Source organism: Hyperolius riggenbachi, chromosome 4 (genome assembly GCF_040937935.1).
Source record: "Hyperolius riggenbachi isolate aHypRig1 chromosome 4, aHypRig1.pri, whole genome shotgun sequence".
Lineage (NCBI taxonomy): Eukaryota > Metazoa > Chordata > Amphibia > Anura > Hyperoliidae > Hyperolius > Hyperolius riggenbachi.
In genome coordinates this window covers 38563454-38578055 of record NC_090649.1, presented here as the reverse complement: position 1 = coordinate 38578055, position 14602 = coordinate 38563454, and the positions used below count along the sequence as shown (strand labels likewise).

At 46.4% G+C, this 14602-nt stretch overlaps 1 protein-coding gene across 1 annotated transcript in view; it reads left to right on the top strand.

The window, feature by feature from the left end:
• Nucleotides 1-14602, top strand: part of LOC137571172 (fucolectin-like) — an 86763-nt gene extending 72161 nt beyond the window's left edge. The window contains exon 5 of the mRNA XM_068279975.1: nt 13682-14602. Coding sequence (XP_068136076.1) covers nt 13682-13847 — 166 coding nt within the window. The 3' untranslated portion in view covers nt 13848-14602. The remainder of the gene's footprint in view (nt 1-13681) is intronic.

Sequence of the window (14602 nt, the reverse complement as noted above, 5' to 3'; positions counted from 1 at the left end):
CCTGCGCCCAAGTCTACCAGCGCCGTATTCAAATGTACGCCCTTTTAAGCCTCTCCCCTGAATTTGAGAAGTGGTGTGTGCTGGTTAGCACAAACAGGAACCTCCAAAATCTTCTCCCCCTATAAGTAAACAAGTCCAGCTCATGTTCAGTAAGTCCCGCCAATCACTTACGCCTAGTTCTCATTATAAATCGCCAGCGCTATCGCAAGCGTTGAGCAATTTATTGAGTGATTTTCAAAGCGCATTTCTAAGCGCTTTTGTGGAGGAATCAGTCAGGAAGTGAACTCTTTGACCCATAAATTAATAAATACAATGTATTTATTCATAAAAGCACTCAAGAAATCGCTTTGCAAAGCGCTTTTTCAAGAGCTTTCCCTATCTTTTCTATTGAATCTAAAACGCTTTAGAAATGGTGCAGGAGCCGCGTTTGCGATTGAATTGATTGAGAACACTCACATAAGCTTACATTACACAAGCGCTTTTAAGGCGATTTTTAAAACTTTAAAATACCCTGAATTTGCCCCCAATGTGAACAAGCCCTTAAAGAGGATCTGTAACGTCAAAACATCCCCTGGGGGGTACTCACCTCGAGTGGGGGAAGCCTCCGGATCCTAATGAGGCTTCCCACGCCGCCCTCCGTCCCACGGGGGTCTCGCTGCAGCCCTCCGTGAAAGATGACGTCATTATTTACCTTCCCGGCTCCTGCGCAGGCGCTCTGACGGCTCCGAAGTAGGCGGAAATACCGGATCGCCGTCGGGTGTGCTCTACTGCGCAGGTGCAAGTATCCGGCTCCTGCGCAGTAGAGCGGACCTGACGGAGATCGGGTATTTCCGTCTAGTTCCGAGGCGAAAGCAGCCACAGCGCCCCCGCTGGAGCCAGCAAAGGTAAATATTGAACTGACAGTCGGGTCTGTCGCCGGCTGTACAAAGGGCTGCAGCGAGACCCCCGAGGGACGGAGGACGGCGTGGGAAGCCTCATTAGGATCCGGAGGCTTCCCCCACCCAAGGTGAGTACCCCCCAGGGGATGTTTTTGATGTTACAGAGTCTCTTTAAGGGCTGGTGCACACCGAGCGGCTTTTTCAGCGTTTCTGCAGCCGCTTGCGGCTGCGGATACGCTTGGGTAATGTATCTCAATGGGGTGATTCACACCAGAGCGGGAGGCGTTTTGCAGAAACGCATACTCCCGGGGTGAGGCATTTTTTGGATTGCGGAGGCGTTTCTGCCTCAATGTTAAGTATAGGAAAAATGGCAGTTCAGAGCGGTTTTGCAGGAGTTTTTGTTACAGAAGCTGTTCAGTAACAGCTTTACTGTAGCAATATCTGAAATCTACTACACCAAAACCGCAAAATGCTAGCTGAAACGCTACAGAAAAATAACAAAAAGCGTTTCAAAATCTGCTAGCATTTTGCTGATCTGCTAGCGTTTTTTAGTGTGCACCAGGCCTAAAGCAGTGTTTCTCAAACCTGTCCTCATGACTCCACAATGGTGCCTGTTTTGCAGGCAACATCACCTATTCACAGGTGGGGTAATTAGTGTCTCACCTAGGTGGATTCCATGTAGCTGAGACACTAATTACCCCACTTGTGCATAGGGGAGCTTGCCTGCAAACCATGCACTGTTGGGGAGTCACGAGGACAGGTTTTAGAAACACTGACTAAGGGCCCGTTTCCACTGCGGCGATTTCGCCGCCGATTCTGCAGAATTTCCCCGCACATGATTTGCACGGGGAAACTCTGCCATAGGGGATGACGGGGCCGCTGCGGAATCGTTCGCGGGAGCGATTCGCCCGGAATACCCCGCAGAATTCGCAGCGGAGGCTGCGAATCCCATAGCCGTGCATGGCACGGCTCATGGGATTCGCCTGCGATCCCGCCCACCCGCTCAGTGCGGTGTGCGTCTGCGAGCCGCACGCCGCACAAGTGGAAACGAGCCCTAAGGGCTGGAACCCACAAGAGCGGTTTTGTGAGCATTTTGGCAGCGCTGCGATACGCTAGCGTTTTGCCAAAACGCTGGGCTAATGTTGATGGATGGGGCAACTTCCACAGGAGCATTTGCGTTTCCCAAAAACGCAAACGCAGAACATGCAGCATTTTGGGAGCGTTAGCGCTTCAATGTTAAGTATACAAACGCTAGCGTAATCGCTTATCAAAACCTAAACGAAGCGGTTTTGCTAGCGTTTTGAAGTTACAGCACACTGTAACAAAATTAAAATTAATTGAGAGGACCAATCAGGATTAAAACATGAATCGCAAAACGCTACACAACCGCTGACACATAAAATACACTTTTTAAATACACTCCCTAAAACGAGCATGAATCCACTTGCAAACTGCTCATACAAAACGCTAGCGGTTGCGTTTAGCGTTTGCGGATTTCAGTGGGTTCCAGGCCTAAAGGTGCGTACACACGTCAGATAAAAGTCTTTGGAAAATGAAAGATCACAGACCAATTTTACCCCATTTCATGTAGTATAAGAGCCATACTCTACACAGTCTATTCTATTGAGCTGAACTCCCCATCAGACAGAAATCTTTGCAAGATGCTGCACACAAAGATGCTGTACACATTCAACAGATCAGTATCTGCAAAAGATCTGTTCCTGCAAAAGATCCATTCCTGCAAAATGCATTCATAGTCTATGATATCTGCAGATCCCATACACACCTTGTTTAATGGACATTCATCTGCAGATCAGCCAATTATCTGCCGACCTGAAAATCCAACCTGGTGGATCTGATCTACAGATAATTGTCCGTTAAACAAGGTGTGTACAAGATCTGCAGATATCATAGACTATGAATGCGTTTTGCAGGAATGGATCTTTTGCAGAAACAGATCTTTTGCAGATACTGATCTGTTGCATGTGTACAGCGGTCTTTGTGTGCAGCATCTTGCAAAGCTTTTTATCTGATGGGGAGTTCAGCTCCATAGAATAGACTGTGTAGAGTATGGTTCTCATACTACATGAGAAGGGGGAAAAATTGGTCTGTGATCTTTCATTTTCCAAAGACTTTTATCTGACGTGTGTACCCACCTTTAGGCCTTGCTGACATCTAAAATAGAAATTGCAAACGTCAGCGTTTTGCAATTTTTAAAGAGAGTCTGAAGCGAGAATAAATCTCGCTTCAGACCTCATAGTTAGCAGGGGCATGTGGGCCCCTGCTAAAACATCGCTATCCTGCGGCTAAACGGGGGTCCCTTCACCCCCAAATCCCCTTGGTGCAGCGGGGGAGTGCTTCCTGGTTGGGGCAGGGCTAACCGCCGCAGTCCTGCCCCACGCACGTCTGTCAGCGCGTATCTCCGCCTCTCCCCCGCCCCTCTCAGTCTTCCTTCACTGAGAGGGGCGGGGGAGAGGCGGCGATGCACCACTGATAGACGCGACTGGAGGCAGGGCTGCAGCCGTTAGCCCTGCCTCCAGGAAGAAGATAATTTACGACCAACTTGCGACCAAGTCTTGCGGGGGTGGATTTGGGGGTGAAGGGACCCCCGTTTAGCCGCGGGATAGCGGCGCTTAAGCAGGGGCACACATGCCCCTGCTAACTATGAGCTCTGAAGCGAGATTTATTCTCGCTTCAGAGTCTCTTTAAATACATTTTTCCCCCTCCTGGCACTCTTTTTTTAAAGCGCTTTTCTAAGGGCTTTTTCATTTCACTCCCTTTGACCCTGAAAAGAATAAATACAATGTATTTATTCTTTAAAACGCTCACACAATTGCAGCACAATGTTTTGCATTTTTCCTTTACCTTCTATTAAGGCAAAATCGCCTAAAAATGGTACAGGCAGCGCTTTTCTGAGCGGATCGGAAACGAACCGCTCAGATGTGAACTCTCTCATAGAGAATCATTGCACACGCGGTTTTTACGGCGATTTAATCGCTGGCGCTTGGAAAAAAGGGCAAAAATGAAGAATGGAGGGGGGTGGGGCAGGGAGCAGGCATGTACAGGGAGCAGTCCTCATGCCCACCTCCAAATCGAATCATAATGTGCCTGCGCAGAGTGCTCAAGGCCAGGGAACCCGATCAATGACACATGCTGGCAGGCCCAGCGCTTGCGTACTGCTGCGGACCTAGTTTTAAGATAGAACAGAGGGGGACAAGGTGAAATAGGAGAGATATGAGGACTGCCCCTGTTCATGCCTGCTCTTCCCCCCCATTCTTATTCACCTCTGATATCCTTTAAGTAAACCAGAGATGACCATTGTAAAAGATTTGATACTTACCTGGGGCTTCCTCCAGCCCCACAAGCACCGCCGAGTCCCTCGTAATCTTCCCGCGTGCCTCCATTCATCGCAATCAGTTCTGGTAACTGGCTCAGCCCTACCAGTCGGGCTCTTCTACGCATGCACGTAAGAGCCGCACATGTGCAGAAGAGACGACTGGCGTGACTGAGCCAGATTACTGGATCCCCTAGCAGAAGAACGGAGGCACTCGGGAAAACTGCGAGGAGCTCAGCGGTACTTTTGGGGCTGGAGGAAGCTGCAGTTAAGTATTAAATCTTTTACGATGGTCGTCTCTGCTACACTTTAAAAGTGACTAGGTGTCCACAATTTACCAACCCCCACACATTAGGTATATGCGTTGGGGGGAGGTTAAGGGCACTGTGCACTACTGAGAGCGCATCTAGTCTGATAGGGTGGGCATTCAGTATAAGGTGGGCTTGTTTAACAATGCGGGAAAGGGGTGGAGGTGTCAAGCCCACTCACTGCTACCTGGCCACGCAGGGCTTCCCTCAGAGTCAGAAGTCACCCACTGCCTGTATGTGGGGTGTGATTATTCATGGGCAGAATTGACAGTCACTCAGGTGATGACAAAAAAAAGCAATTTATTATGGTAATCCGAGAGTGCAGGTGATGAGGGTGACCTTTTAGGAACATTCTCCCCCCCTCCCAGGGGCGGCGCCAGGGGGGTGCAAGGGGGTGCTCGAGCACCCCCTAGAATTGTCCAAGCACCCCCAAAGCACCCCCTGGAGTGAACTGACTTCAGGCGTCTAAAAGACGCCAAGTCAGTTCACAGCGGCAGCCCGAAGCAGCAGAGCAGGGCTACGGTAAGATGGCCGCCCGGGCGGCCATTTTCCCGTAGCCCTGCTCTCTGCATGCAGGCAGGAAGTCTCGTCGTGACGTCGGGAAGGAAGAGGATCGTGGGCGCGCGGGCGCTGCGCGCCACAATGAGGTCGGGACTCGGGACAGGAGGTCGGGAAAGAAGGTCTTCTGGCTGTAGGTGAGTAAATGGGTTTTTCTTTTCTTTTTCAGGTGATGCTGATTGTGCATATTGGGGTCATATCTGCTACGGATTGTGCATATTGGGGTCATATCTGCTACGGATTGTGCATATTGGGGTCATATCTGCTACGGATTGTGCATATTGGGGTCATTTCTGCTACCGATTGTGCATATTGGGGTCATATCTGCTACGGATTGTGCATATTGGGGTCATTTCTGCTACCGATTGTGCATATTGGGGTCATTTCTGCTACCGATTGTGCATATTGGGGTCATTTCTGCTACCGATTGTGCATATTGGGGTCATATCTGCTACGGATTGTGCATATTGGGGTCATATGTGCTACCGATTGTGCATATTGGGGTCATATCTGCTACCGATTGTGCATATTGGGGTCATATCTGCTACCGATTGTGCATATTGGGGTCATATCTGCTACCGATTGTGCATATTGGGGTCATATCTGCTACCGATTGTGCATATTGGGGTCATATCTGCTACCGATTTTGCATATTGGGACCATATCTGCCACCGATTGTGCATATTGGGACCATATCTGCCACCGATTGTGCATATTGGGACCATATCTGCCACCGATTGTGCATATTGGGACCATATCTGCTACCGATTGTGCATATTGGGACCATATCTGCTACCGATTGTGCATATTGGGACCATATCTGCTACCGATTGTGCATATTGGGACCATATCTGCTACCGATTGTGCATATTGGGACCATATCTGCTACCGATTGTGCATATTGGGACCATATCTGCTACCGATTGTGCATATTGGGACCATATCTGCTACCGATTGTGCATATTGGGACCATATCTGCTACCGATTGTGCATATTGGGACCATATCTGCTACCGATTGTGCATATTGGGGCCATATCTGCTACCGATTGTGCATATTGGGACCATATCTGCTACCGATTGTGCATATTGGGGCCATATCTGCTACCGATTGTGCATATTGGGGCCATATCTGCTACCGATTGTGCATATTGGGGTCATATCTGCTACCGATTGTGCATATTGGGGTCATATCTGCTACCGATTGTGCATATTGGAGCCATATCTGATAACGATTGTGCATATTGGGGTCATTGGACGTGTTTTTTGTTAAAATCTGCTCACATTACGTGTATTTTCTTGAGAAAACCTGCACAATTATGTGAATTTTCTGGGAAAAGGGTCACCAAAACTTGGGCCCTCTGTCTTTGCGTTGCACTTTTAAAGGGAACCCGAGGTGAGAATAATATTGAGGCTGCCATATTTATCTCCCTTTAAGCAATACCAGTTGCCTGGCTGCCGTGCTGGTCCTCTGCCTCTTATTCTTTCAACCATAGACCCTGAACAAGCATGCAGCAGGTCAGGGGTTTCTGACAATATTGTCAGAACTGACAAGATTAGCTGCATGGCTTGTTTCTGGTGTAATTCAGTTCACTACTACAGCCAAATAGATCAGCAGGGCTGCCAGGCAACTAGTATTGTTTAAAAGGAAATAAATATGGCAGCCACCATATCACTCTCACCCTGGGTTCACTTTAAATTACAGTTAGCCCCGCCCTCATCCGGTCATGACCACGCCCATTTTTTCGCCGCCGCAGGTTGTAGCCACACCCATTTAGGTCGTCAGCTCCCCCGGAAATTGGTCCAGCACCTGCATAGCACCCCCTAAAAAAATTTCCTGGAGCCGCCACTGCCCCCTCCCCCCTTGAAAACCCTGGGTTTGCCCCTGGGTGACAGCTCTCTTCACAATTAGGGAGAGAAGAGAGCTGTCACCAGTCACCTGCACTCTCAGATTATCCTCTGTGACCACCAGCCCCTCTCTCAGGGCTGGTGCACACCAAAACCCGCTAGCAGATCCGCAAAATGCTAGCAGATTTTTAAACGCTTTTTTTTATTTTTATGAGGCGTTTTGCTAGCGTTTTGCGGATTGCTGCTGCGGTTTTCAGTATAGTAGATTTCATATATTGTTACAGTAAAGCTGTTACTGAACAGCTTCTGTAACAAAAACGCCTGCAAAACCGCTCTGAAGTGCCGTTTTTCAGAGCGGTTTGCGTTTTTCCTATACTTAACATTGAGGCAGAAACGCACCCGCAATCCAAAAAATGCCTCACCCAGGCATTTTTCGTTTCTGCAAAACGCCCCCCGCTCTGGTGTGCACCACCCCATTGAGATACATTGACCAAGCAGATCCGCAGCCGCAAGCGGATCTGAAAACGCCCAAAAAGCCGCTCGGTGTGCACCAGCCCTCAGTGGGTGAAAGTTTTCTCACCTCTTCTCCGGCAACTTCCACAGCTTCACCGCCCTCAGCCAAGCCCAGGACATGTCTCATCTCATGGAATGCAAGCAGCCCAGAGCCAGCAGCAGCAATGATTCCTCTGGATAGCTGCCTGTTTCCCGTGCTCTCAACACTGGCACTGCTAATTACAGGCAGCAGTATCTTCAGCTACAATGGCTCTAAACATGGACGGGGCAGAGTCATGTCTGCGACTCAGCGTGACCAGGGCAGCAGCAGAAAAAACAGCCAGCCCAGGCCAGGTGGACGCTGCACACAAGGAATTCAATCTGGCTTTGTGTCACAGGCGGATGGCAGGATTTAGAACGGCCGAGTATACATTATTCACAGTGCACACTGTGCACGTGGTTATGACTGCATCATCGTGACCAGCCCTAAATAATTGAAGGAGAGGCGGCCCGGGGGGAGATTGGCCCCCTTCCCCCCAGGCCAGTCCGCCCCTGCAGGTGACCAGGGGAAGATGGACGGTATGGCAATGAATGTCCACATGGCTTCAAGAGGCAACAAAGCAATTAAAGTGACAGTGCCCGGTCTGTCTTAAAGTACAGGATTTTTTCTGAATGTTTTCCGCCCACAATTTTCCGGCTGCACGTCACCAGGCTTGCCCAACAAGGCCACCAAGGTGCTTTATTGGAGTGTGACTTACTGCAAACTGCACAGGTGTAGACAGGTCCCCTTCTTCCCTCAGAAAATAATCTCCTGAGTGCCGAGTGTTGTTCTTTTCTACAGTGTACGTGACAATATAAATTATGTCCCTAGTACATTGTATGGCGACAATACTTGGAAATAAAGGTGTATTTTTCCATTCCATTTTGCATTTTTTATTAATTACAAGCCCTTATTTGCACACCCCCCAAAACAATAATATACCCTCATGACATCCATATTAAAAAAAAACTAGGTCCCTGATGTAATAACTTATGTATTTGCTTTTGTCACTTGTGGACAGAAAGGGGTTAATGGGGTATTTATTTATGTGTTGTTTTTGTGGAAGAATATAATAGTGGGCTGCATGGTGGTGTAGTGGTTAGCGCTCTTGCCTTGCAGCGCTGGGTCCCTGGTTCAAATCCCAGTCAGATCAACATCTGCACTGAGTTTGTATGTTCTCTGCATGTCTGTCTGGGTTTCCTCTGGGCACTCTGGTTTCTTCCCACATTCCAAAAACAAACAGATAAGTTAATTGGCTTCCCCTAAATTGGCACTAGACTAAGATACATACAATACACGATGCATACATAGACATGGATATGACTAGGGTAGGCAGGGCCGGTTCAAGTAACAATTGGGCCCTAGGGCAAAATTAGTCTGGGGGCCCCCCAACAGGCCCCCCCTCCCCCAACCAAAAAGTGTCATTAGAGGCCCTTTGTTGCAGCCACATTTTCCTCCTGGGCCCAAGAGCTGGCTGCTGACCCTCCCCCAATCACCCCCCAACTTAACAGACTCTGCAGAGTCCCTGGGGAGCAACAGTTAAGATGGGGGAGGGACACCTTGAGGGCCCCTACAGGCTCTGGGGCCCTGGGGCAATTGCCCATTTTTTCCTATGGTAGCTCCAGTCCTGAGGGTAGGGACTAGATCGTGAGCCCCTCTGAGTTAAGTGACAAGATAATATATTCTGTACAGCACTGCATAAGATGTTGGTGCAATATAAGTACTAAATAATAATAGTGTAGTGCACTGTTATTTTTGTCCACTAGATGGTGTAGTGCACTATTATTTTTGTCCACAATGCTGCCAAGTACAGAAAGCTGAATCACAGCTTTCTCTATACTCTAAGGGAAGTGAAAGTGCGTACGTACAAAAAGGGCGCCTGGACAAAAAGGGCGCGGGGTGTAAACTCTAAATAATAATTAATCATTAATAGGGTTTATAAATATAGTGTGCTATATTTCGTTTACAAATAATGTTTAACAAAATTATAAATCATTAAATAATGTTTATGAAATCGGAAATTGTGAAAACGTTAATCTTCCCTGTTTCAAAAGTTAAACTTATAATTACGTTTATAAAAAAACCAATAATATATGTTTAATTGTTATAATTGTATATTATTGTGAATAACCGTCATTTATGGTTTGTTCTTATAATAAAATCTGAAAATATTGTTTATAAAGATGATATAAATATAACTACGTTCGTAATAAGTGTTGTAATACATTAGTAATTATTACTTAAATTTTACTAAAACTATACCTAAGCCTACTCTTACACAGAACCCTACCTGTACCTATCCCTAACCCCTAGACTCCCCTGTTGGTGCCTAAACCTAAGACCCCCCTGTTGGTGCCTAAACCTAAGACCCCCCCTGTTGGTGCCTAAGTAACCCTCCCTGTACCTACCCCTAACCCCTAGACCCCCCTGTTGGTGCCTAAACCTAAGACCCCCCTGTTGGTGCCTAAACCTAAGACCCCCCTGTTGGTGCCTAAACCTAAGACCCCCCTGTTGGTGCCTAAACCTAAGACCCCCCTGTTGGTGCCTAAACCTAAGACCCCCCTGTTGGTGCCTAAACCTAAGACCCCCCTGTTGGTGCCTAAGTAACCCTCCCTGTACCTACCCCTAACCCCTAGACCCCCCTCTTGGTGCCTAAACCTAAGACCCCCCTGTTGGTGCCTAAACCTAAGACCCCCCTGTTGGTGCCTAAACCTAAGACCCCCCTGTTAATGCCTAAACCTAAGACCCCCCTGTTGGTGCCTAAACCTAAGACCCCCCTGTTAATGCCTAAACCTAAGACCCCCCTGTTAATGCCTAAACCTAAGACCCCCCTGTTGGTGCCTAAACCTAAGACCCCCCTGTTGGTGCCTAAACCTAAGACCCCCCTTTATTATGTGGATAATTATGTTTTACTAATTGTGGATTAAAAAAATATTTTGCAATTTACGTTACGTACTGATCGCTTTATTTTGTGAATAATAATGTTTTACAAACAGTAAGGGATAAAACTTTAAATAATGTTTTAATTATTTAAATTAGATAAATATGTTTAGTATTTTCATAAACGTTATTCGGCACGGGTGCATTTTATAAACGTAAATCACCACAAGTTCAGTTATAAATCATTAAACAGCTCCGGGCGCCGTTTGTAAACTTTATTTAGCTCCGGCGCCGTTTATAAACTTTATTTAGCTCCGGCGCCCTTTTTTCCTACCCGGCGCCCATTAAACGCTATTTATTATGGGAGTGAATGGCGGCGCCCTTTTTGTCCACTAGCGGCATGCGCCCTTTTTTCCCAGCTCCAGTGAAAGTAGAGTTATTTTTTTTTTTACAGTTGTTTTTTTCTGAATAATCTCTGCTGCTCATTACAGCAGATATTATTCATAAATCCGGCACTTAGAGTGGTGAATGGGAAAGTGGAAAATCGCCATGAAAAGCACTAGATCACAGCGATTTTCCAAGCGTTTTTGTTACAGAAGCTGTTTAGTTACAGCTCTACTGTAACAAAAATAAAAAAACGCTTCAAAAATCGCTAGGCATGAATAGAAAATCGCTAGGCAGATGCCTAGAATCGCTCTGAAAAATCACTTTAAAAAGCATTGAGCGTTTGTGATTACGCTGGCACTTTTAGTTGTGCACTGGGCCTAAGTGAGGAGAGAACAGGCTGGCTGCTGGTAAACGCTGCATGTAGCTTCTAGCCTTGTTTGGGTTTGTGGTTCCGTATTCCCTTAGTGGCACAAAGAGAGAATGATGCATAGCTCCCAACTGTCCCTCTTTCGGAGGGACAGTCCCTCTTTGGAAGCCCTGTCCCCCTGTCACTCTTTCCTCCTCATGTGTCCCTCTTTCAGGACTTTGTCCCTCTTTCTATGGAAATATATATATTTCTCTACTAAATGTGTTTGATTGACTCTAAACTTTATTTCCATCCTTTAAATTGATATATTACTAATTTTAAAATGTTAATATGAAGGAAAATAAATCAGGATACAAAGGGCCAGTGTGGTTTGAATTATAAAATAACATATTTTACTTATGAAATCTTTATACTATGTATTACTAGGGGTGTGACGGGGGCGTGATCAGGGGTGTGGCAGGGGCGAGGCTTAAAGAGACTGTAACAAAATTTTGAGCCTTATTTTTTCTATTCTATAAGTTCCTATACCTGTTCTGATGTGGTCTGTCTTAGGGCTGGTGCACACCAAAACCCGCTAGCAGATCCGCAAAATGCTAGCAGATTTTGAAACGCTTTTTCTTATTTTTCTGTAGCGTTTCTCCTAGCGTTTTGCGGTTTTGTCTAGCGGTTTTGGTATAGTAGATTTCATGTATTGTTACAGTAAAGCTGTTACTGAACAGCTACTGTAACAAAAACCGCCTGGCAAACCGCTCTGAAGTGCCGTTTTTCAGAGCGATTTGCGTTTTTCCTATACTTAACATTGAGGCAGAAACGCATCCGCAATCCAAAAAATGCCTCACCCAGGCATTTTTCGTTTCTGCAAAACGCCTCCCGCTCTGGTGTGCACCACCCCATTGAGATACATTGACCAAGCAGATCCGCAGCCGCAAGCGGATCTGAAAACGCCCAAAAAGCCGCTTGGTGTGCACCAGCCCTTGCCGCAACCTTTTCTAGTTGCACTGTCTCTGTAATAAATCTTATCTTCTTTCCTCTGTCGTGTCTGTCGGCAAGAGGCTGGAATGTGTGGAATGTGCAGCACTGCTTGTCATTGGCAGAAGCTTTACACACCTCCTCCAAGCTCTGCATGAATCCACACAGTAAGCTGTTCTCAGCCTATGATACTCTGGTTAGAAGCCAGTCATTTGTTTGTAAACACTGCCTAAAACTGTTAATTACAAGCCAGGATTGCAGCAGAGAGTAGCAGAAACAGCACAGAGGGGCACAGGGGAACATAAGGAATAGAATGGTATGCTTTTTATTGTAAGAATATTAGAGTACAGATTCTCTTTAAGTGTCCCTCTTTCTCATCTCAAAAAGTTGGGAGGTATGTGGGAAGTGATGCCAACCGCTTTTCTGCTCGCTAGCAGAACAGCGCTAAGCATTGGCTAAAGAAGACACTGGCAGCCGGCCGTGTGCACCGGCCCCAAGTGTAGAGGGACGCAGCACAGGATTGGTGGGTTTGGCATGGATCAGAGAAGCGTCTGGACCATGCAGTGACTTTTCACTACCGAAGTAAGCATCTAACTTTTTTTGTTTGCTTTTGAAGTGTGAAAATAATTAAATATATATTTAAATCTCTTTCAGTGTTTTCAAAGATATTCCAAAGCTGATTACAAGCAAGGCAAAAATGGGACTCAAACCAATACAAGTAGAGAACTATTTTTATCTAGCCCTATTTTTTATCCAGTCTTTTTTAACCCTTTCTAATCAATCTATTTTTGCGATCACCCACATACACCTCCAACACTTAGTTTTTTTTTCTGGGTTACTAGGGGAGGTGGGTGATTGTGAAACTGCTGCAGCTGCAGTGATCCGGAGGGTTTGTACCTCCTCGCACGACAGTTGCAACCCAGCATCAGGGGATAGGGGCATGGCCTGTGCCAGCTCACATGATTTAGCTCCACCCCCTTGCACGTATGCCAGCATAATTCTGCTTTCATGGTTCAGGACGGTGCTGGAGGGGATTAACCCTTTAGCAACCAATTTATTTAGAGGGTTTCAAGTGCTCCAGGCCAATTTATTTTAGAATTTTTTTTTCTATTTCTTGTTTGTTAGATTTCCCCGCTTCTAATTATCACCACTGTAATATGTATTCATGGCCATTTGTCACGAGGGGGCAGTGTGAGACAATACCAGAGGACTTCTGCTTTTTAGTTTCTAGATTTTCTGTTAGTAGAGAGACAAGAATTTACAGCACGACCAGTTCTGCCGACTGAGGTCAAAAGCAGAGCACTTACGGTATCTCAAATGAGATAACTATTGAAGTTGCTAATGAGTTAATGGTCCACTTAGGTTGATGCCATGCTGGAACACTTTGATCTGAAGAGGCTGACTCTGTACCATTGTGCTGGCAGACATAGTCTGACATTGGGCCTATACTGGAAAAGGCCAATGTTGGACACAGTCTGACATAGGACTGTAAAGGGTTAATATACAACTTGCCTTGTTCAGCTCTGACAAATGTAATACCAATTATGTTGTTTTTTTTTTTCAGGAGAATGGAATACCCCTAAAGTCTTTCCACTAACATTATGTTATTGTATTTTCTGCAGCTGTACACAGATCACCTCCATAGGCAATGGTGCCACTCAGACCTTCCAGTGTAACGGTATGGTTGGCCGATACCTGAACATCATCCTTCCCGGCCAATGGAATTATCTCCAGCTCTGTGAGGTCCGGGTGTATGGAATCCCTACTTCCGGCAAGCCTTGCTACTAAGGTGGCCTTCGTCAGCGATGGGGTCTTGAGTTGGCGGTGTAGCAGAACTCATGGAAAAGCATGTGATCGGTTGATCAGCTGATATATTTGAATATTGAAAGTTCTGATTTAGCACATGATCATGACCAGCAAATTAGAGCCTTACTAAACTGCCACGTGATCAAACCGATTGCATTCTTCCTCTCTATCAGTTCTGCTACACACTACCCACTCTAACGCTGGGCATACACGGGTCGTTTTGTATTATCAGTCGAGCTGCTGATGGCTCAATTGATAAAATCTGACGTGTCCAATCAGCGCCTGGATCGATTCCGCGCTCGATACCTGCAGGCGGAACAATGGGAGAAAACGAGCAGAAGATAAGAAGCGCCCGTGTCCCCGAATAGACCAGCAGGGCTGCCACGCAACTGGTATTGTTTAAAAGGAATTAAATATGGCAACCTCCATGTATTTCTCACTTCAGTTGTCCTGTAAAGTAAGCTATGGACAGGACTGGATGGGTAATTTAGTCTTTTAAAATCCAAAATCAGAAGTGGCATTGCGGCACTGTAGTTATGCGTAATATGCAATAAAGTCCTGTCTCCCAACTCCTCTTTATCTATGTAATTATTCTACCTGCCTTTGACATAAAACAATGTAATCTGTGAAGATCACAATCCCCCCTTATTCCCAGCAGCTAGTCTGGAAGCACAATCTAAATGCTTTACAGTCAATGAAATACAAATACAGTCACTGTTAAGGTGGCCATACGCTGG